The sequence below is a fragment of the Delphinus delphis genome, chromosome 15 (assembly GCF_949987515.2).
Source record: "Delphinus delphis chromosome 15, mDelDel1.2, whole genome shotgun sequence".
NCBI classification, from domain to species: domain Eukaryota; kingdom Metazoa; phylum Chordata; class Mammalia; order Artiodactyla; family Delphinidae; genus Delphinus; species Delphinus delphis.
In genome coordinates, this window is record NC_082697.1 from 57,116,870 (window position 1) to 57,142,188 (window position 25,319).

Sequence of the window (25,319 nt, forward strand, 5' to 3'; positions counted from 1 at the left end):
ACAGAAGTATGTCATCACTAGAGGCAACTTAAGTGGTGATGACAAGTACTGGATTTGGAGTTAAACTGTTAGGGTTTGTGGACTCTCCCTGCAACTTTCTGGTTAGGTAAAGTGGGGTAAGTGGTTACTTCACCTCTTTGAGCCTCAACTTCCTCATCTGCTAAATGGAGATAATAACAGCACCTACTTCATGAAGTTGTTGTGAGGGTTAAATTGGTTGATAAACAGAAAGAACCTAGCACAGTGTCGGAGAACTAGTTATTAATCAACATCTCCACTTCCCCCCTGAGACTGCTGAGAGAGGTAGAAGAGCATCACATCTCCCAATCCTCAGCTACCTTTATCTTCTGGATCTGGGAGGCAAAAGAATTAGGTCAATGGCTTTGTGTGATTTGATTATATCACATCACCTCTATGAGCTTTATTATCCTTATCTGTTAAATGAGAATAATCTCATGTGACTCACAGGATTGTTGTGAAGATTAAAGGACATTTTGTATTTGAATCTAAAAAGGTCTATACAATATTATTGAAGTAACTATTCATTATGTCCATGTTGAAGGGGAACCAAGCAAAATGATGGTCCTATTAGCCACAGATCCTCCCACAGAGACGAAAGCTTCATGGCAAGTCCTTGGAAAAAGAAAAACGGAATGTTACATTGAAGAGCCACCCAGCTTCTCACGGGGACAAAGAGGCTGAGACTAGGAGCCCTTCATACACCCTAAATTTGCAGGCATTTATAAATGGAGGTTTCTCTCATTCTTCCCTTATTTTCATCACCTCCTGGTGGAAAGGAAGGTTCTAAGGTGAAGCCATTCAGGACAAAAAGGCGCAACTTTAAGAGCTGCTGCCATAGCAGGACAAGAGCAATGTGCCTTCCGCCACGTGGATTAACAGAGACACCTAGTGTTCCAGGGAGAGCCGGCCCGTGACGCAACTCTGACCAGGGGATGGCTCAAGTCAACAAGCACTGTCCACCCCCAGCTCTTCTTCCATCAGCGTCCCTTTTGCAATATCATGAAGGTGGTTCTCCCTCCCCCACACGTCTCGTATGGAAGCTCTTCAAATATCTCCTCCAGCTTTAACAGGACAGGGATGGGGTTGGTGAGATAATGTTCGAAATGATTCTCTTCTGGAGGATTAAGTCATTGATGTGAGGAGGTGATCAGCATCCCTTGGACAGCCACTGCTCCATGGTCTTTCTTGCCCTTCGAATCCTCAATGGCCTGCTCTTCAAGGGCGGTGTGACCTAGTGGTCAGAAAGATCTGAAACTGAGTCCACCAGGATACCATTTTTTTCTCATTTCCATATAAACTTCAAAGTCTTTCCCATCTCAGGCACTTGGCACACTCTGTTCATGTCTTTGCCTGGCATGACTTCCCCTGGCTCTTTGCATGTCTAGTTCTTCATCCTCCACGAGATTCATGCTGTCTGCACGCCTTGATGTTTTCCATCTCAGTGTCTACTATCTTTCCTTCTCAGCAGCCATAATATAGTGTAATCATTTTATTCATAATCATTTATAAATATTTTTGTCTACAATAACAGCATTTTGTCTCAATTTTCTCTACACTCCCTATTAGACTGCAACCTCTTGAAGACTGGGACCATACTCTTGTATTTACTGGTGTATCCCCAGCAGAGATTGACACTGAACACGAGATAAATGCTTCAAATGAATGGACAAATGCAACTGTGACTCTTGCCCATTAATGATATGACTTTGAAATGCCACCTAACTTTCCTGAGTCCCATTTTTCTCATACATAATATGAGGGTCTCACCTGCCTTATAAGCAGTTAAGAGCACTGGAACTGACAGGCACTGCTGCTCTTCCACATCAGTTTTAAGATGCCCAACTTTTGCATTTTATCCTTTTTAAAATAAAGATCATTTTATAATCGTTGGAGTCTTAGATTATATAAAATATGGTAACATCTCACTCTTATGTAGGACTCAAGGTCTTCTTATATTAAAAAAAAAAATCCTCTAGAAAGACATGGTTATGTGGCTCTCTGTGTCTATTTACTGTATAGGAGCAAGTCAGCATCAATACTAATGCATTCTATTCCACAATTGCACCATTGCCTCCCTCTCATTTCCTCTCTAAGGACTGTTCCTCCCCAGTCTATTAGTTAATGAGAATGCCTTCCTAAATTTTTAAAAATCTGTTTTTCTTTCAAAAGCCCTAGGGAGTTAGAATAATGAAACTTCATTATTATATGCAGAGCAATCCTGCCATCTAGGTGGCATTTTTGTTCCACTTTCTTGGTCAATCTGAGAATTATATTATTATACAAGAACTAAAACGTATCATACATTGAGCCAAATGCTTTCCATGCTTTATTTAATTTTCACAGACTCCCCACTCTGAGAACCAGCATTATCTCCATTTTACAGATGACGAAATGAGGTCTAGATGGACTTAGTTACTTGTTCAGTGTCCCACAGCTAATAAGTGGCAGAAAAATCTAGAATTTGATTCCAAATTCTGTGGGATTTATCAGACTGGAATCCTCCAAAGACTACAAACATAAACCAAGCACAAATTATGCCCATCAAGGAGTCTTCTGTATGGAAGTAAAGAGTCATGGTTGTCTGGGTAAAACAATCTAAGATTTTTATTTATAATATCCCCTTGTTGGTCAAACTCAGCTTTAGAAAGGCAACCACATTAAAGGGTACAATGCCTCAACTATTTAGCATAATATTACGGATTAGCTGCCAAATATGCATATTCATCAAAGTTCTTTTGGTTGTAATTAGCAGAAGCCAACGTGAACCAACTTAAACCATTAAGGAAGTCTGGTGGTTAATATCTGAAAAGATCAGTGATAGGGTGGACTTCAGGTATGGTTTGATCATGGCTCTGGCTTGTTCTCCATACCATACTTCTCTAGTTCAGGCCCATGTATGAGTCACCATTATTCTCAGCCTGATTTCTTCCATGGTAAAAAACCGGCAGCAGAAATTCCGGGCCTCACATCTGAACAATGACCATACAACAAATAGTCCTAAAGTTGTCTCTGTTAGACCAACGTAGATCACATGTCCATTCCTGAACCAACTGCTATAATGAGATGGATGGGATTTTTTTTTAAATTGGCTGTGGCCAAATAGGACTCACTCACCACAGCCTTCATAATGGGAGAAGAGAGGAATGGAATCTGAGAAATCACCTACGCTCCACACTAAGCAAAGCCTGTTAGTAATAGGAAATGAAATGGCACAGGGCAAAGAAAAAGCAAATGAGGCTCCAGAGATAACCTGTGCAAGCTCAGGGGTCACTGCAGCTGTCTACCTCACTCCCCTGCTAAAACTCTCCAGTGGCTTCCCATAACACTTGAAACAAAACCTGAAACCTTCACCATGGCCTAAGATCTTACAGAACTTGGTCTACCTCTATCTCCTTACCCTACCCTATTTTTCCTCCCATCTCATGTCAATACCAACTTGATATTATGTGTTTATTCACTCATTTTTGGTCTCCCCTCTAGAACAGGAGATTTAGGTGGGGAGCCTTTGTCTGTTTGGTCCATCACTGTATGACGCTGTATGACACACATACTGTGGGACTGAGACAGATATTAAGTGTTGCATACATGAAAGGGTAAATGAATGAAAACAAACGCATGTATGCGTGAGTGAATGAATGAACAAATGAAAGAATGAGATCCAGGCAATCAGTAGATGAACATGGGTAACTGATGCCAGGGGATTGTTTTTATTCTCTTTGTTTTGTTTTCACCTAGTTGGCTGAAGACAAACACTTTCTCCCAGTCCTGCGTTCAGTGCTCAGAGTCTATTTAAGAAACGCTCTGTTTTGAAGGCAGAAGATTTATTAAACTCAAGAACTATGGTTTAGAGGCATGCATGATGGCTTCCTCCCCATCTCCTACACTGAGTGGAAGATGTTTGCCAATGGTTTAGCCTTCCTGCATATATGTGATAAGAACACTTTAAAAAAATCAAGGCAGGGCTTCCCTGGTGGCGAAGTGGTTAAGAATCCGCCTGCCAGCTCATGCAGCTCAATATTAAAAAAACAAACAACCCAATCCAAAAATGGGCAGAAGACCTAAATAGACATTTCTCCAGAGAAGATATACAGATGGCCAACAAACACATGAAAGGGTGCTCAACATCACTAATCATTAGAGAAATGCAAATCAAACCTACAATGAGGTATCACCTCACACCAGTCAGAATGGCCATAATCAAAAATATAGAAACAATAAATGCTAGAGAGGGTGTGGAGAAAAGGGAACCCTCTTGCACTGTTGGTGGGAATGTAAATTGATACAGCCACTGTGGAGAACAGTATGGAGGTTCCTTAAAACACTAAAAATAGAACTACCATACGACCCAGCAATCCCACTCCTGGGCATATACCTGAGAAAACCAAAATTCAAAAAGAGTCATGTACCAAAATGTTCATTGCAGCTCTATTTACAATAGTCAGGACATGGAAGCAACCTAAGTGTCCATCGACAGATGAATAGATAAAGAAGAGGTGGCACATATACACAATGGAATATTACTCAGCCATAAAAAGAAACGAAATTGAGTTATTTGTAGTGAGGTGGATGGACCTAGAGTCTGTCGCACAGAGTGAAGTAAGTCAGAAAGAGAAAAACAAATACCATATGCTAACACATATATATGGAATCTAAAAATAAAAAAATGGTTCTGAAGAACCTAGGGGCAGGACAGGAATAAAGACACAGACGTAGAGAATGGACTTGAGGACACGGGGAGGGGGAAGGGTAAGCTGGGACAAAGTGAGAGAGTGGCATGGACTTATATACACTACCAAATGTAAAATAGATAGCTAGTGGTAAGCAGCCGCATAGCACAGGGAGATTAGCTCAATGCTTTGTGACCACCTAGAGGGGTGGGATAGGGAGGGAGATGCAAGAGGGAGGAGATATGGGGGTATATGTATATGTATAGCTGATTCACTTTGTTATAAAGCAGAAACTAACACACCGTTGTAAAGCAATTATACTCCAATAAAGACGTTAAGAAAAACCCTTTTGCTTTCCAAAACAAAAAAAAAAAGAATCTGCCTGCCAACGCAGGGGCCATGGGTTCAATCCCTGGTCATCCAGGAAGATCCCACATGCCGCAGAGCTACTAAGCTGGTGCGCCACAACTACTGAGCCTGCGCTCTAGAACCCACAAGCCACAACTACTGAGCCCATGCACCTAGAGCCCGTGCTCCGCAATGAGAAGCCCACACACCGCAACTAAGAGTAGCGCCCACTCGATGCAACTAGAGAAAGCCCGTGCCCAGCAACAAAGACCCAACGCAGCCAAAAATAAATAAATTCATTTTAAAAAATTGGATCCTATTACAAATAAGATTATTTAAAAAAGAAAAATCAAGGCAGATAACCCCATTATGACCTGGCATGCACCCAGTGTCAAAATTAAATATTGGCTTCCCTCTTCCTTTCTACCTTTTACTTCCTTCCTTCTGCCTAGTCAGAATTACTGAGATTCCCTTGCTGACATTTTTGCTCAATTCTTTGCATCCAATTAATATTTACTGGCATTCCTCAGGGAGGCACAAAATCTGAAGGGACTCATTCTAGAACTAATTTAAAGAGAGTTGATGACTCTGCAATTGAGCTTTTGACTATTCTTATAAAAATTCTCCCAAGAAAGATCAGCTTCTCCCCTTTGTTCTCCACTTGCTTTATTCTTGGCAATGCCAAATATCAATCTCTATGATAATGACAATAATAATAACTGATATTGATGGTGAGGATATTATTAACATTTTCAGGAAGGTTTTGTGGTTTATAAAATGAAATCCCATGCATCACATTTTTGTGATAAATTAATTTCTAAGAAAAGCAAAATGACTCCCGCCCACAACGGAAGGATCTTTGTACGCACTTTACGACAATGTAAGACCTCTAAGGTCTCATGAAAGCACACCTAGGATGTCCTCTTTCCCTGAGAGGCCAGAGAATCAGAGGATCAGATGCTAAAGTCAGAGAGGCAATCTTGATCCTGATTCTACCATTAAGTGACACTGGAAAAGTCAATCTTCTCTCTGAGATTTTTTTTTCTCTAGCAAAAATGGAGTTGTGAGAATACAAGATAATGTGTGTAAAAATTCTTAGATCAGAGCAAGCGCTGTGTTAGCAATTATATGATTCACTCATTCAACACATATTTAAGTGTCTACACTATTCTGGGTACTGGTGTACCAGTAAAATGGACAAAGTCCCTGGAGTTCATTTTCACGATCATCATCACCACCATCATTATCGCCACCGCCACCACCATCGTCATCATTCTCATCACCACATTATTATCATTAATCACAAAGGACCTAGAAGGAAAGAGGACTGATTCAGTGGAGCAACACATCTGGGTCTGGGGCAAAGAAAACTTAGGCTTAGCATGTCTTTGCCATTAGCCAGTCTCTCATTAATGAAAAATGAGCCCTGTGTCTTCCAGGCCTCACTCTCCTCATCTGTAATAAAGCATAGAGAATTTACATTTTAATGTTATAACACCAGTTGAAAATAATTTGTTACAACTAATAATATATTTTATGAATCTGAGCCATAAAAAAGAAAAATCAGATTTGAACCATAGACTTCACGAGGTTTAGATGATACACTGACATTTTCAGCAACAATCCTTCACAAGTAGCGTGGGTTCCATCAGACTCCCTCATCTGCTGTTTATTTGACAAATTTCAGGATACTGTAGAAAAGCTGGATACCTATCCCCACCCCCTACCAGAACAAATGTTTTCTTCCAGTTTTAGAGGAACATCTACAAATTAATCCAATCTGATGAGTGGGAACTCTCTTTAGGTAATTCAATAAGTTCTTGCCTTTGGGCAAGCCACTTGGCACAAACAACTCAAATTCTCACCTGTAAGTTGAACAGAGAAGTAGATTTATGATCTAGGGCCATAAAAAAAGACCACTTAGTCCCAAAGGTGATCCTTGTAAGTGAGATATCGAAACTTCCTGTCATCACTCATTTGAACATCTACCAGTCTTAAGGTTCATCAAGGTCTTGTTTTGGCAATGCTTATAAATAATGATGATTATGATAAAAGTAATAAATACACATCTTATGATAAAACAAACACTGAAAGAGGCTATGGAGGTAATATGAATAAGTAGTCCAGGTGGGGACTAAAGTGAACTGGGAAGGCCCTTCTTGATCTAAAGGTCATTTCCCATGTCCAGTTGACCATCTCCAGGTAGGAGGAAGGTTCTGGTACAAGATGGCAGCATAGGAGGCTCCCAAACTCACTTCCTCCTATGGGTACACTGAATCTACAGCTATGAAGCAATTCTTTCTGAAAGAAATCCAGAAACTAGCTGAGCGAACTACACATCAAGTGAACAACAAAATACCCACATCCCAATGTGTAGGAAAGGCTGAGACACATTCTCACCATATACTCTACCCCCAGCACAGCAATATACAATCAGGAGGGAACTTACAACTTCCAGCTTCTCCCTGAAGAGTGAAGGTTTGGACCCAACATCTAGAGTCCCAACTTTTAAGACTTCCAGATAGGAATGTCGGATTATCATTATCAACTTTTCATATTTTTCAAGATTAGCTAAACATATAATTTTTTGTGAAATCTTACAAGTTTTACATGTTGGAATTTATTCAATTTTTGAAAACAGTAAAAACATTGAAGTCAAAAAAGACATACCGCAACTTCAAGTCAACTTGCAAGCTTTTAAAGTAGTGTAGTGGAGTTTAGATCCAAACAAAACTGGATTTGAAGTCTGGCTTTATTTTGTATTAGCTGTATGGCTTTGGCCAAGTTATGTAACTTCTCTAGTCCCCGATTTCCTCACCTGTAATATGAGTTATGATTTATAATTGACCTGCTGGTAATCTATCCAGCATCCATTTCCCTCTTCCTCACTCTTAATAGAAATCACATTTGTTGAGACTTCATGTTTCCTATAAGAATCCATGGGACTTGGAGGAATGGAAGCTTACCCCATCTCAGTTCTAAGAGTAGGTCTGGTTTGGTGTAACTTAATCCTATTTGCCTTCTCAGGGATTGGGTTAGCTGTCTGAAATTAAGCCGGTCAGTACATGGCATTTTCAAAATGGTTATAACTGGCCCAAAGATGGGCACATGACCTAATTTGGCCACGAACAAAGAAGTCATCTGAGATGTTTCTGACAGCAAGCTTAAGGTCATGAAGGAAGCACTTTGAGAACGAGGACTATACTCCTCAAATGGCAGAGTCAAGTTCATATCCTAAGTAGAAAAATATAAAGCCATTTAGAGGTCTCTTTGTGTAGGAAGAGGATTCTTACTAACCTCTAGTATTCTGTAGGCATGAGACACTTTTACAGTTAAAGTATTGTATGTTGTGATAAATTGTGTTTAATTTTCACATAATAAAATACAGACTGTGAAGTTTTTATTATTATTATTATTTTTTTTTGCGGTACGCGGGCCTCTCACTGCTGTGGCCTCTCCTGTTGCGGGGCACAGGCTCCGGACGCGCAGGCTCAGCGGCCATGGCTCATGGGCCCAGCCGCTTCACGGCAAGTGGGATCCTCCCGGACCGGGGCACGAACCCGCGTCCCCTGCATCGGCAGGCGGACTCTCAACCACTGCGTCACCAGGGAAGCCCTTGAGGACATAATTCTTTTTTTTTTTTTTTTTTTTTGCGGTACGCGGGCCTCTCACTGCTGTGGCCTCTCCCGTTGCGGAGCACAGGCTCCGGACGCGCAGGCTCAGCGGCCATGGCTCATGGGCCCAGCCGCTCTGCGGCATGTGGGATCTTCCCGGACTGGGGCACGAACCCGTGTCCTCTGCATCGGCAGGCGGACTCTCAACCACTGCGCCACCAGGGAAGCCCCGGAGTGTGAAGTTTTTAAAAAATATTTCCGTGAGTTGAATTGTCCTAAATCCCAAATTACAAATGTTTGCATTTCATTAAATTGAAACTAAATTTAATATATGTTTATGATAAGATCTTATATTTGAAGCTGTCATTTAATTACCTAAGCATCCAATAAGAGGATGTTAGATTCTAAACAACCAAAGGGAAGAGTTTAACAGGACAAATTCTTTATTATTATCCAAGAAGAGATAATTATGAAGTTTAGTTGTGTGACTGCATATGGATTTTAAATAACTTATTATGACATTAATTTATCTTGAAAAAAAAAAGAGCAGAGTCAAGAGATCACAGGGGAAAGAACCAGAACCTTGAGCATACTGCATCTGAAGTCCACCCTGTGTCTAGAATTCCAATCAAATAACTCAATCACATAACTGAATTTAGTTGATTATTACCTGCAGCAAAAACATCCTAACTCATACCTAAGGATAAAAGATAATGTATTTAAAGTGACTGGCACATAGGAGGGACTTAATACATGGTAGGTTGTATCATTAGAGTATTTTAACATTTCCATTACATCCGATTTTAAAATATATATGATTCCAACTTATACCTCCTCCCTTTTCCCCTTTGGTAACCATAAGTTTGTTTTCTATGTCTGTGGGTCTATTTCTATTTTGTAAATAGTTTCATTTGTATCACTTTTTTAGATTCCACATGTAAGTGATATCATATGATATTTGTCTTTCTCTGTCTGACTTACTTCACTTACTATAATAATCTCTAGGTCCATCCAATGTTGCTGCAAATTAAACAACAAGGTCCACTGTATAGCACAGGGAACTATATTCAATATCTTGTAATAAGCTATAATGGAAAAGAATCTGAAAAAGAATATATGTATTATATATATATATATTATATATATAAAACTTAATCACTTTGTTGTACACCAAAAAATAAAACATCGTGAATCAACTATACTTCTATCTATCTATCTATGCTTCCATAATGTAACTTACGAAACTTGAAGTTTCCCTTCCCCCCCAACACATAATGATGTATTAATTAAATTGTTGAAACTTCCTTTTATTAACAGGGATGGAAATGAAAAGGAAATGAGCATGTGTCTCAGGACAGCTGTCCTCCACTGTGTAGGAAACAGTGATATATGTTTATTCCTTGTGTTTGGATAGGATTTAATCAAATGATGCAAACCCTCAGGAACTGGCTATGGGGATTTGGACAAGAGTATACCAGACATCAGCAGATCAGCCAGTTCATTCACCACACTTTGAGGTCTGTGTAGCAATGTGGCTGGCCTCCCCTGCCCACGCAGAACCCAGTTAGCATCACCAAGCTGACAGTGACTCCTCTGTCCCTGCGATCCATGCCAGGCTTTGAGGCACCAGGAGCCTGCACGGGGGCTCAGTCACACCTGCAGGCAGGCAGCATCTACACGGAGGCAGGAGAAGGGGGGAGCAGGAAAGCAAGAGGACAAAGGCAAAGAACAGGTGGAGAGGCCCGTTCTGGCTGTCTAGCTCCCACCTGGAAGGAATGACAAGGAGGGCTTCTGTCCTACATACGAGGAGGAGGGGTATAGACAGACACCCTTCCAGGAAAGCAAAGGACAGCTTATAAATGAACTGGCCCTTCACACCTTGCCATATGCTCCTCTCTTGTGGTGGAAAGGATTTTTAACTTGTTTTGTGCGGCATCAGATGTTTTCCAGATCATGTCAAGAATGAAACAAAAGCAGAGGATTTTTCCCCCTTCCTGAGTATGACCTCCTCGTCTCTTCAGACCCAAAGCTTGGCTTGCCACCTATGTCATGGATCCAGCCCAGTATGGTATTGGTTTCCTTTAACTCAAAGCATTCACTGCTCTGACGATTTGCTTGGCAGTTCATCATGTGATAAAATTTTACTTCTTCCACATATTGGTTAAAACTTCTGGTCAGATTATTTAACTCTCCTAGGTTGCACTAAGCCCAGATAGATTAACAATGCTTGTAGATTATAGATCTTTGGAAGGTCCATAGCCTCCATCATGATGTCTAGCATATAACAGACATTGTACAGACACCCACTAGGCTCCACAACAAAATCAAGGCTGAGAATAGAGAGTCTCCAAGGCAGAAAAGGCAGCCGAAATTCACAGCCCAACTCGTTTCCTCCAGTATTCTCCTTCCCCTCAGGGATTATTTACCAATTAATGTTGAAGTTCCTTAAGGTTGGAACCTGATCACTCTTCTGAGTCTTCATTCTCCCCTAGATGATCTCACCCAATCCTGAGGTTTTAATTGGCATCAGTAAGCTCAAAACCTGTGTGTTAGATTTTCAGCCTGAACTCAGACTCTTTTCTCCAATTGCCTACTTGAGCTTTCCACTTGGATGTCTACAAAGTATGTTCAACTGAACATGTCTGAAATTAGATGCTGTTCCTGTCTCACTCTCCCCCAATTTGTTTCTTCTCCAATTTTGTGCAAGGTACCGCCATCTATTCAGCTGTACAAGTGAAGAAGTATTATTGAATCTCTTCTATCATTTCATATCCATCCATCACGTTTTGTTAATTTTACTTCCGAAACATGCATAAGCCCACCCACTTCCCTCCGAATCTATAGCATTACACAGATTTAGGTCTTAATCTCCTAACTGGTCCCTGTGCTTACACATTAAAACCCCTTGCTCCCAATATACTCTCTGTTAGCAGGCACCAGAGTAGTGAAAATGGTGCTTTTCTTCGCATAATCCTTTCACAGAAGGAAGCTGTAGCAAATCATTAGTATATGTCACCAAATTAACAAGTTTCAAAATGAAAGCTTCCCTAGTATTCAAAAAAGGATAAAAGGAAATACGTAGGAAAAAGATCAATACGTATTTTTGTTGGCATGCTGGTTCCAAAATCCGAAGATTTGAATCTGGCCTAAGGCAAATTTGAACAATATTTATGCTTTATGTGTGACCCCAAAACAACCCAAACCACCTTTCCTTCAAGGTAGAGGCACGGACAATTTCTGACCCTTTCAAGTTGCCAGCACTGGGTTTCCACCATTTGTCGAGCTATTCATTGGATGCCAATTGGAAATGATTGACTTGCATCGCTGGGTTGGCATACGGTGCTCTTGACTTCCAGCCAAAAAAGAGAGGGCGGTGTTCCAGGAGAGGTGCCACAAACAGAGATGAGGCTGAGGAGAGGCTGTTGACTTCACTCTCAGGCTGAACACCCAGGGAGCACAGCCCACCTCTCGTGGGTCCATCAGGACACAAGAGGTGTCAGATCAAGCTGTGCATCTGGCCGAGCGAAGGGGGAGAATTAACATCTGCAGGGGGCCAACTACATCCTAGATGCTTGGCTAGGTAAATTATGTGCATTTAAGTGTCACCATAATCCTGTACGGTTGGAATTATCTCTGTATATAATCAAGGAAATGGAGGCTCAAAGAAGTTAAGTAACTTGCCCAGGATAACCTAGATAATGAGAGGGTTTGAACAAAGCACTATCCAAAACCACATTCCACAAAGTCACACAGCCTCGTGGAATACGCTTTGGGTTCTTAATGTGGTACAGGCTGCTGGATTCTCTCACTACATATCTCTTTGAGACTCAGTCTTTTCCCCCTTTCCCGAGTCTAGACTCCCAATCAGATTTACAGCACAGGCCCAGAGGATGGCTTGGTCTCCCGGGTACCTGGTGTCATCGCCAGAAATGTTTGTTGAGCATATGCTGATCCCACAGATAAATATTTGCAGAGTTATTACATTCACCCAGGGACGTTATAACGCAGAGAATTATAACTGCGCAGGCCTCTTTATTGGCATTAAAAAAGAAACCAGGGCTTCCCTGGTGGCGCAGTGGTTGGGAGTCCGCCTGCCGATGCAGGGGACACGGGTTCGTGCCCTGGTCCGGGAAGATCCCACATGCCGCGGAGCGGCTGGGCCCGTGAGCCATGGCCGCTGAGCCTGCGCGCCCGGAGCCTGTGCTCCGCAACGGGAGAGGCCACAACAGTGAGAGGCCTGTGTACCGCAAAAAAAAAAAAAAAAAAAACCAACAGTGATAATTCTGATTATCAAATACAAATATGCCAACCAGGTTCAGATCAGTCTCTTAACGGGTCATTAAACCAGGAAGTTTTCCTATGGATATTTCAGAAAGGAAGATTGAAAAAAGTATCAATGTAAATTGGATATGAATTAAATTTACTCTCACTTATTTATCTTCCTTCCATTTCCCTTCCTGTCAGGGTGATAATTTACAATGCTGTTGCTTCTTAAAGCAGAAGCTGGACTTTATAAATCAAGAAGTTAATGTAAAACACATAAATGGTCAAGCCAGGTACCATCAATTAAAACCAAATAACTTCCCTTTAATAGTAATTCATAGCTCTCCCGAAGAAGATGTTCTTTTTCCCCTGGTTGGGGCTGTAGATCTACCTGAGCGCTTCTATTTGACTTCCAGTGCAGCGACTGCCACATCCTCCTCCACAACTGAAAGGGGAGACGAGCCATAGGACACAGAGTCACAACTCAATCGGTAACAAACAAGATTGAAATATACCTCCATCTCTCACTTCCCTGTCTCTGTACAGCTTGCAGTATAACAGGTATAAATTGAAGTAATAATAATGATGATAATCATCATCATAAGAATAATGACTTCACAGTTGTTTGTGTAATGCCTACTACATGCCAGGCACAATGATAACTGTTTTACATATATGCTTTCATTTAATTCTCCTACAGTATGAAGAAATGACTCTCTCTCTCTCTCTCTCTCTCTCTCTCCCCCCCCTCCCTCCCTCCCTCTCTCTCTCTCTCTCTCTCTCTCACACACACACACACACACACACACACACACACACACACAGACACATGGGCATTTTAGAAAAAAAGCCTGAGTTCGGAGTGGTTAGTAACTTATACTTGGTAAGTATGTGGCTAATTCAAAACCAAGCTGGCACTCAGCCCGTGAACTTTTCTCCACTCTTTTCTCTACCCTTCTTCCCACTGGCCACGCTCCTCCCAAGCTAATCCTTTGGCAAGAGCGTTTAAGTCTTAAAAGCATCCACCTTCTCCCTTCTATGACCTCCTCCTTCATAAATGTAAAAGTGGAAGAGGGAACACACAGATGTGCACACACATTTTACCAACAATGGTAACCATCTACAGATTGCTTTCCATATGCCAGGCTCTAGCCTACAGGACAACAGTTTTCTTATCCCCAGGTTACATCCGAGGGAGCAGACTTGGAGGAATCAAGTGACTTGGCCGAAGTCTTGAAACTAGGAGAGTTCAGATCAGGGATTCAAACAAGGCAGCCTGTCTCCAGTGCCCACACTTTTTTTTCATCAAATTTTTCTGGCTGCACCCCACAGCTTGTGGCATCTTAGTTCCCTGACCAGGGATCAAACCCGGGCCCTCAGCAGTAACAGCACGGAGTGCTAACCACTGGACGGCCAGGGAACTCCCAAGTACCCACACTCTTGACCATGATGTCATGCTGCCTCCGGAGGGGCCCCATCCGCTAGTGAACCGGAGATGTTCTTGGGACAGAACTGGACAGAGCAGCCTAAGTTCCATGCCAACAAAACAGATAATGGTTTACCTTCACAGATCCAGGAGTTGCCAGCGATGTGCTCTGTGCTTGGTGAAGGAACAGATGTTTAATAACTCTGCAGTAGCAAGGAGGCGGTTACATAACATGGCTGAGCTATTTTTGAACTTTGGAAAACGCTGACTGCTCTTTTCAAAGTGCCTTCTGTAAAACCAGAATATTAAACATAAAGAACATTTCCCCTTTTCCCCACTTTTTTTTTTCTGAAACAAGAACAGACACAGGTCCATGGTAGGATCATTAACCCGGCAAGCAGACCCTTTGTACCTGGTCCATCACTGTGAGCAGTAAACCATTGTGACAATATTTTAACTGTACAAACTCTGTGTATAAGATTACAAGCAACGTCCGTGAAGGCCACTGAGGGACACACCTAGTTAGCCCCAAGATGTAGAACTCAACCAGTCAAAGCAGGACCCCCGATCCCTCAGCAACTCACCATGAAACCATCAGGCGTGACTTCACCTGAACCTCTTCTGAAGCTATTTGCATCCTCCCTACTGCAGAGTGGGAGTGATGAGAGCTATTTGTTTACAGATGCTTTGCAAAATGAGACTTTTTAAACCAGCTGAAAATGTAACTTTTTAAAGCTTTAAGTGAGAACTCCTAACTCAAGCTGATGGGTCCGAATCAGGTTGCAGACACATGTGTTCTCTGCCTTGAGCTACCCAGACTGAAGATTCCTTACTGTCAACAACCTAAATGTCCATCAAAGGGGGCTGATTAAATAAAAGATAGAACACATACAACAGAATACAAAAAAGCAACTAAGATGAATACACTAGTTTTATATGTGTCCTCATAGATCATGCTTGAGCCATAGGTTGAGGTAAAGGAAATTCCAGCACATTAGATACCACTTATGATATTAAAAAGAACTACCCATTGGGTCTAAGGTCGCACTGTATCCGTATCAAAAGTACAAAACATGCACATGGATTTAGATACATACCAAATTCACTGTGGTGTTTTTCTCTCTCATGGAGAGAAAGGGAGAAGAGTGGGGCTGGGGAGAGGTATAATCAGGACTTTCTACATTATCAGAAATGTTTTATTTCTTTTAAAAACTTGAAACAAATATGACATGTTCACTTTGTTCTCTGGGGTGAGTATGGGGGTGGGTGTTTCATCAGACTCTGTACTTTTTTTTTTAACATCTTTATTGGAGTAGAATTGCTTTACAATGGTGTGCTGGTTTCTGCTTTATAACAAAGTGAATCAGCTATACATATACATATGTTCCCATATCTTCTCCCTCTTGCTAGACTCTACTTTTTTTACTATTCTTTTCTTTTCTATGTTAAAAAAAGTCCTTGTTGCGCTTCCCTGGTGGTGCAGTGGTTGAGAGTCCGCCTGCCGATGCAGGGGACATGGGTTCGTGCCCCGGTCCGGGAAGATCCCACATGCCGCGGAGCGGCTGGGCCCATGAGCCATAGCCGCTGAGCCTGCGCGTCCGGAGCCTGTGCTCCGCAACTGGAGAGGCCACAACAGTGAGAGGCCCGCGTACCGCAAAAAAAAAAAAAAAAAAAAGCCCTTGTTACCTGAGTTTGTCTTTAGACGAATTTCCCCCATCTTCATCAGACTGTACATTCTTTGAGAAGTTATATGTTAACTCATGTATGATTCCAGAGGCTAGCACAGGGTTCGCTGGATAGAAGGAGTGATGGATGGAGGATAGAGATATAGTGCCCTTAATCCTTTTCTTAAAAACTGCGTCTTGGGGCTTTCTCCAGCTCCTGGTCCTTGTCTTGCTTCGCAAGGTCCCACTCTTTCCTGGGCGGGCTTAAGGAACACTGTGCTAGTGGGGAAGTGTGGCAAAGAACCCACATACTGGTTGAGCCCTACACACTGTGGCTGAGCGCCACCAGTGCTCCAAGGGTGAAGAAGTGTTTCATTAAAACCAGGCGGTGGGGGCTTCCCTGGTGGCGCAGTGGTTGAGAGTCCGCCTGCCGATGCAGGGGACACGGGTTCGTGCCCCGGTCCGGGAATATCCCACATGCCGTGGAGCGGCTGGGCCCGTGAGCCATGGCCGCTGTCCCAGTCCGGGAAGATCCCACATGCCGCGGAGCGGCTGGGCCTGTGAGCCATGGCCGCTGAGCCTGAGCGTCCGGAGCCTGTGCTCTGCAACGGGAGAGGCCACAACAGTGAGAGGCCAGCATGCCGCAAAACAAAAAACAAAAAAAAAACCAGGCGGTGGATGACGGCTTACCACACTTAATGCATTACTTCTCTGCGGCTGAAATACCACCTACAACATTGCTGCATTCAAAGCATAACTCCTGGAGAGAGCACGCCAGGATTTCACAGGAGTAGAATTTTTTTTTTTTAAGGAGTGGAATTCAGGGTGGTCACTAGAAAGAGATCTGAATGTCTTGCCAATTATCCTTCTCAAGTTCCTCTTCCTGTATATATTATATTTCAATTGCCCTACAATTGAGTTATGTTTCCATCAGAATTATACGAATATTCCAGCTGCAAGGCACTTATTATGGGAAGTGAGAATTCATTTGGGCTGGCAGCAATCCTGCCTCTGTAAGACACTCCCGTGACTCATACCAATTTATCCTAGTTCCTTCCTGATACCTGGACAATTATTAAAAATGCTGAAAGTAGCAACGTAGAAACAAGATCATTAAAGAGGGAAAGAGGAGAGAGGAAGGGAAAATTTCAAAGGACCATGATTTCCTAACCTAAGAGTTCATTTTTCGGATAAATGTCAGTTTCAGGTAAAATCTTTAAGCCTCCTCCATCACACACACACACACACACACACACACACACACACACACACACGCACACGCACACACACACACACACACACACACACACAGACACCCCACTAGCTGCAGACCAGAGATTATCCCTGAACTGTAGCAGATTCAGAGTCCTAAAACCTTCCAGAGACATTTTAGAGTGACATGTTATTCTACTGATAATAAACTCACCTGGTCTGCTGACTATACTTTCTGATGACCAAAGCAACTTCACTGCTCACTCCGACAGTCATTAAATAATTGCCAGGTGCGAGGCACCCATGCTAAGGGGCACTCTTCATGCATCACCTCATTTCATACTCAGGACAACCCCTAGAACATTGGTTCTCAATGCATGTTCCCCAGACCAGCAACATCGTCATCACCCAGGAACTTGCTAGAATTGCAAATTCTTAGAGCCCACTCCAGAGCTACTGAATTAGAAACTCTGAGCATGGGGCCCAGCAGTCTTGTTTTATCAAGCCCTCCCAGTGACTCTCATGCATGTTGAAGTGAAAGAACCACCATCTAGGCAATCCCTGGTCCAGGAAGATCCCACATGCCGCAGAGCAACTAAGCCCGTAAGCCACAACTACTGAGCCCATGTGCCACAACTACTGAGCCCACGTGCCTAGAGCCCGTGCTCCACAACGGGAGAAGCCACCGCAATGAGAAGCCCGCGCACCGCAACAAAGAGTAGTCCCCGCTGGCCGCAACTAGAGAAAGCCTGCGCACAGCAACGAAGACCCAAAGCAGCCAAAAATAAATAAAAATTACAAAAAAAAGAAGAAACAAAAACAAAAAACACCCCATCATTTTGCAATGAACAACTGAGGCCCAGAAAGGTAAAATGATTGTCCAAGTCACATGGAAAGTGGACAAGACAAGATTTGAACCCTAACAAGTCCAACTCCACAGCCCAGTCCCTTAATCATGGTGCTACACTGCTTATCTGAAGAATGAGCATGGATTAAATCAACGAACATCAGGCAAACACACGCAGAATGGGTGTAGGAGTGATCATTCTAAATCTCAACAGCTGAGCCATAATGATGGCCCACAAAGAACAATGACACTTCTCGGAAACATCAAATTTAACTTAAATGTCCACCAAGATGGGAGTAGTTAACTAAATTATGATACAGCCATATGATGGAATACAATGCAGATTTAAAAGCGATGTCTGCCAAGATTTCCAACAGCCTACAAAAACACTTAGGCCATGGGCTTCCCTGGTGGCACAGTGGTTGAGAGTCCGCCTGCCGACGCAGGGGACACGGGTTCGTGCCCCGGTCCGGGAGGATCCCACCTGCCGCGGAGCGGCTGGGCCCGTGAGCCATGGCCGCTGAGCCTGCGCGTCCGGAGCCCGTGCTCCGCAACGGGAGAGGCCCATGTACCGCAAAAAAAAAAAAACAAAAAAACAAACACTTAGGCCATATGAAGGAAGGAAATTCAGATACAAACTCTGAGACTAGGAGCACCAGTGTGGGCACTTTCCCCAACATGTAACGTGTTGGTGAGGATGTGGGAAGTCGAGTGATTTCACAAAATGCTAGTGTGAACATAAAATATATAGTCACTTTGTGGGACAATTTGGCAATAGACACTTAAATTTTAAAATGCACTTGTTCCATGACCACAAAACTCTACTTCTTAGAATCAACCCTAGAAAAACATTTGCACATGTGCACGAAGAGACAGGTAAGGATGATTATCACTGCAGTTTAGTTTCTAATGGAAAAAAAGCTGAAACAACATAAATTTCTATTATTATGAAGACTGGATAAATAAATCATGGTATATCCCTATTGAGGAATGCAATGTGCAGTTTACAAAGAACGTAGATATTCATACATACATATCTATATATACACATACATATGTATATCTACATATATCTGTGCATATTCACGTGCACATGTACGTATACATACATCTACATATATTCATACATGTGTATATAGATAGGCATGTATATACATACATATATCTATATATACACACATACTTAAGATATAGCTATAGATAGAGGACGGATAGATAGATAGATAGACAGACAAACAGATCTCAGGTGCAGGTTTCCAGGGTATACGTTGAGTAAAAAAAGTAAGTGGCAGAAAACCAAGGATGATGTTACTTAAAAACAAAAGGAGATGAGACGAGAGGAAGAGGGGAGAGAACAAACCAACAAATCCCACAGGCACACACACAACATTCTCTATTTTCAGTGCACATTTTCAGCAATGAGTACATATCGTTTTTAGTATTTAAACAAACAACAACGAAACTCTGATTCCACTTTGGCGGACAAGCAAAGAGCCCCTCTTACTGGTGCAGCGTGTGCAGTGGGACCTCTGGCTTCTCCATCTGCCCGTAGCAGCTGGCCTTGGCCTCGGGGATGTAGGAGAACTTGTCCAACATGGAAGATGCAGCAGTGGTCAGGATGCCCAGGCCGTCCCTCACCCTTTCCTCCAGGCTGTAGTCCCAGTCATCGTAGGAGACAGAAATAAGTCCCGATGGAAACTCTTTGGGGATGAGCTCCGTATTCCCCGAGACCAAGCTGGGGACGATCCAGAAGAAATCGTACCCAGTGAGGCCGAGGGAGCGGGCCTCACTCAGGATGAGGACGGCCTCGTCTTTGGAACAGTAGAGCAAGATGACGGAGGAGTGGATCTTCTTCAACTGGACTTGTGTCTTTGCATCCTCGAAGGACGTGTCCAGTGTGATCACGTTCTGCATGTCCCAGCCCACAAAGCTGTTGTCCACCGTGGTCTTGATGAAGCTGATGAAGTCCCTGTAGCCAGGGAAGATGGTGGTCACCAGGGAGAAAACATGCCAGTCATAATCCTGCATGATCTTCAGCATGACGGTGACTTGCTGCTGGATGGACGCTCCAAACTGGAAGAAGGTAGACGTTGGATCCTGCCAACAGGTAAAAAGAAAGCAAAACAGAGGATGAGGCCGAAGGCAGTTTATGCACAACCATCTGCCTTTGTTGGCTTAAAGAAGCTCCTTCCTAGAAGTGAGGGAAAATAAATCCCACATCTGTTCATTCACAAACATTCCGGAGCACCTACCGTATGCCAGACTCTGGAACAGATACTGGAAACACAGGGATGAGAGAGGTCCCTGAACTTGAAGCCCACAGCCCGGAAGAGTGAAGGACATCTGTTATTTTGCCAGCTTCATTTTTCCTCTAGTTCATCTCACCACCACCCCTCTGGGTTCAGATGGGTCCAATAGAATGAACTCTATCTGGCCCCCAAGCTCATGACTGGAAAATGAAGCCGACAGAAATAAAACAACAACAGGAAATAGAAGGAGGTTCCCGATGACATACTTGGGGCATCTGGAGTCAGTCGTGCCTGGAGCCATTTACTCTGGACCTGTTGGTTATGTAAGCCACAAGTTCCATGTTCACTTAAGCCAATTTTAGGAGTGTTTCTAAAGTCTTGAACTCTAGATTCCTGTGTAATATAGAGTATGATAAATGCTAGGTGGACATCTCTCTGTTCAGTCCATAAATATTTGTTGAACGCCTAATTACATGGCAACAACATGTTAGAGCTTGCAGAAATGATGATTTATAAGACAGACAGACATGGCCTCTGCCTTCATAGACCTGGAAGGAAAGTGAAGAAGAGCAACGTCTATGGACTGGGGGCTGAGAGAGGCATAAGGGGGTGTTGAAGGAATACCCAGGTACAGAAGAGGGGAAGCCAGTGGACAGTATAGTCAGAGAAGCCCTGAGAATACATCTTGACTATTCCAGGAACTGGAGATAAATGCATGATGGCCTGTGATGTAGGGGGGGGTGAGATGATGTTGAAGAGCTTGGCAAAAACCCCATCACGTACAGCCTCAGAGGCTATGTTAGACCTTATTCTGAGCATAAGGGCAAGATGCCGAATGCTCTTACACTGGGAAGTGACACGGTTACTTGTGTTGGGTTAAAGGGTCTCTAATAGTCCTAACATCTCACCAAGTTATGATCTGATCATGAGAACAAACTTCCATTTAGAAAAAAAAGTGGGTGGTGCCCACAGTGGCACCATTTCCAAACTACCTTCACACTCCTTAACTCGTCAAATCCCGTGATGATCCTATGAAGTTGGTATTGTTGGTTGGGGAAAATGAGGCTCAGAATGGTCCATGGCTAAGTCAGCGTCCAAACTCAGGTTCCGGTTCCACTTCCAGCCCCTTTCCCAACATACCACCACAGCCTTCCTGGGATCACTGAAGATCTGCATAGAGTAGGCGCTTAAACCATGTTGTGGACCCACTGGCACGGTGCAAAAATGCCAACTAAACAGAAAGTATGGCTCTGTATTACAGCAAAACAGGATTTGACAAATGCAGAGATATATTTTTTTCTGGGAACTGAAAGAATTCTCCAAGGGTCCTTATCATATTGCAGCCATGCTTGCATGTTGCATTCCATATGTACCATGTGCATTTAATACACCCTCAAGTGTACAAATACGAGGATTCCATTTCGTGTGTGTGTGCGTGTGTGCATGAAGAGGGGGTGATTCCATTCATGTCTTTCAGAACAACACTTAGTAGCTGTGCATGTCAAGTCTTTCAACAAGTCTGCATAGTCTTCCCTGTGGATGCTCACTGACTAGGAAGTTTTATCTGAAAGGGCTAAAAGCTATCGTTCTTAGAAACAACCCCGTTTTCTAAAGTGCATGGAGGTTGGGGGGTAATCTGAGTGCAGCACGGCCTGAAGGCAGAGAGAAGAAACAGGAATAAATGCCTTCTGAGCCGCTTCCAACGTTACAGTTCTATGAATTTTACCTATCATTAAATCAATTAAATGGGGTAACATTTAAAGACTTGGGATAATTATCTTTTCCCCCACAGTAGCTTTTGGAGAAATCCAATATTCTTGGATTGATTAATCACTTTCTATCACGCCTCAACAAGGTGGCGAACTGCTTAAGGGCAGAGATTTTGCTGGCCTCATCTCTCTGTCCCCAAAATCTGGCAGGCGTCTTGGCACACGACCCGTCTGGAGAAGGAGGGTGAGGGAGTGCATGAGTGAATGAATGTGTGAGTGAAGCTCAAGAGAAATGTCCTTGGTGTAAACACAAAGTGAAAGGGGAGATTCAGTATCCAAGGCTGTATTTTTTTTATATGGCTCTCGAATGTCATGTCCAAAAAATAAAAACGTTCAACATTATCATCCCCCTATCCTGAGGAACCACGTCACCATCCAAGGCCCAGATATATTTAGTGTGTCCTTTATTGATAAGAAGGAGAATATATAAGTCCTGTGAGCCTCAACAGCTGCCCATAGAGCCTCATTAAATACCCCGAAAGGCAACAATATAAAGAATCCACGAGCAGAAGGTGGCACAGAAGTGAAGTCTCAAGACAATTATAGTCATCAACCTAAAGCACTGTCAGGTGTCTCTTGGGATGGGACTGAAAAGTTCCAACCTTACTTACAAAAGAAATGTCATCATTCCCATGGAGCAAAGATGCCTCTGAGGAAGCCGGTCACTAGACTTACATTACGACTGCAAAAGGCAATGGAATCAGCATCTTGCCCTGAGCACATGAGGAACGGAGAAAGTTCTCAGGTGGACGTATGCTAAGGGCACAGTTGGAACCCAATAAAAAGGACCTCTGAGACAACCTACTACCAGTTATCCCACTTCTTTGGGATAACTGGTATTGGTGAAGAGGTGGAGGTCAAACATGCTAGATGTGGGAGTTGGTGGTGTTTGGGATGCTCCAACACCTCTGCTCTATGTACTATGAGTTAGACATGATTATATCCATGTACGTGTACCCATGAGCACAGAGCAGAACTGTAAGCAAATGCAGCCTTATCTGGCTCTCTACGTAGAGAAAGGAGGGCATGGCTACACATTAAACTTCAGAAAGGAGAAAGGTAATTATAGGGATAGCCATTCAATAGCCAAGAGCTGGCTTGGCACAAGCCCCCTGTGAAAGAGTACGTACAAACCCCTTGCCCTGTGCCATCCCTACTGTCCTGCCCAAGCTGAATCTCTCCTGTTACCCTCTTCTGATCCCCATTAATCTCTTCCCCCAGAATGGATAGCAGTGTAACTTCCGGGATCAGACTGCCCAGGTACCAATCCAAATTGTGTAGCCTTGGGAAGAATCACTTCATCTTTCCAGGCCTCAGTTTCCACATCTGTACAATGGGTATAGCAATGGTAATAATTATACCAGCTAACATGCCAGGAGTACTTTGTAAGAGTCATGTGGCTCAACACTTTCTAGGTTGTAGCTCATTTAATCCCACCCCCAACAATCTTGCCAAACTGGTACTAGTATTATCCCCATTTTACAAATGAATAAGTAGACTCTGAGGTAGAATGATTTTTTCAGAATCACACAGGTAGCGAATCAGGTTTGCCTGCCTGAAAGAGTCCAAGCTTTTCACCCCTCACTACCCTACTGCCAATGATAGCACTTCCTCATTAAGTTGTAAGAATTAAATGATTTCTCTGTATAAAATCACCCAGTGCAGTACCCATCAAATATCATGTGCTCTACAAGTGTACGTCACTATTATTTTCACCCACTATTATTCAATATTTTCCCCCTGGGTCAGGAGTTCTGGTGTCTCACATCAGGGGGTTATGATACCTGTCCCTCTAAAAGACGTAGTTCACTCCTGACTTGAGCATCTCAACAACTTGCCTTGTTCACGGCTGCCTGATTGAAATCCCTAAAGCACAGCTTTAATCACACCACTCCTCTCCTCTATAGTCACCAGTGGCTCCCCTAGGCCTATCACATTCAGTTCAGACTCTCCAGTTTACCCCTCCATGCACACCAGTCAAACTTCATAGCTGGAATAACATGGGCTCTGGGGTCTATAAGACCTGAGCTCACGTCCTGGTTCTGCATTAACTAGCCATGTGACCATGGGTAATTACCTAAACTTTCTGGACCTGAGTTTCTTTGCTTATGGAATGGGAATCGTGAGCACCATCCCATAGGGTTGCTGTGACGACAGGATGAACTACAAGGAGTAAAGGGCTCATTTATCCATGTCTGACTCCAACAGTTTAGGGATCCCTCTCCTCATTCTCTGTCCTCTAGACCACATGGACACTGCCACAAACCTAAGGGGATCGGATCCTTATCCTTTGTAAAAAATGGTATCTCCAGATCTACTGACATGCTAATTTCACATTCCCTCCTCCCTCCTCAAACCAGCCCATTCATCCTGAGCCCAAGGGAGCTGCATGAGAAGGAAGTGATGAGTCACGCTTTGGAGAGAAAACATCGCCAATGTCCTTTATGGACCTCATGCAGTTACCCTACGCCACCTTCATTTCCATTGGCATCTGAAACTTAAGCTTCCAAAACCACTGTGGTGTATACTGTATACCCCTCGGAGGGATGAAAGCAAGTAGTTATTTGCAAAACATAATTGCACAGCGAGGCACTGAAGAGGCTCACGTTTAGCTTTGGGATTTTCTAAGGTGGCTTTAGGGACTGGCAGGAGGTGATGGGGGAGTTTGGCCACACTCCCAGGACCTGGCATCTGACATGCCAAATGGCCCTTTGTTTCAAGGTCCTGCACGTTCTTCCCGGTTCCTAGCTGGATAGCAGAGGCTGACCCTCCTGCACTTACCTCCTCCTGCCATGACAGCCTGCCCTTTCGTGGTCAGATCAGTCTGACCACCTCTGGCACCAGCTTCCTTGGCAGTGTGCAGCCGGGGGAGAGGAACAGATTTCAGACACCCACTTTGGTTCTGAAGCAAAAGCAGTGCCCTCCCCAAGCTCACTGCTCTGCAGAAGCAGAACAAACTGTTTTAAACACAGAGTCAGGGAGGAAGGCAGGTGTGGGATTCTGGGTGTCTGCTTTCAACTCTGTGTTCCAGTCCTGGGATAAGTAAGGTTCTAGAATTTTCCAGATCTTGCTGAGTCCCCAGGGTGAGACCTGACTCCATGGGTATCAAGGTCTGATGTTTAATAGAGTCTAAAACCAACTTTAATTTCACTTACCCATTTATAAGGCTATAAAGGACACCCACACTCATTATCCCTTTAATTCCAACTACCTAAGAGATGAGGTGTTGCCGGTGGTTA

The 25,319-nt window shown here is 43.3% G+C and overlaps 1 protein-coding gene across 2 annotated transcripts in view; it reads right to left on the bottom strand.

Annotated features, from left to right (window-relative positions):
* The window catches only part of GRIN2A (glutamate ionotropic receptor NMDA type subunit 2A), a 364,371-nt gene that overhangs the window by 133,128 nt on the left and 205,924 nt on the right, over nt 1-25,319 (bottom strand). For both annotated transcript variants that reach the window (XM_060033044.1, XM_060033045.1), the window contains exon 2: nt 19,567-20,159. In XM_060033044.1, the coding sequence (XP_059889027.1) occupies nt 19,567-20,159 (593 nt within the window). The remainder of the gene's footprint in view (nt 1-19,566; nt 20,160-25,319) is intronic.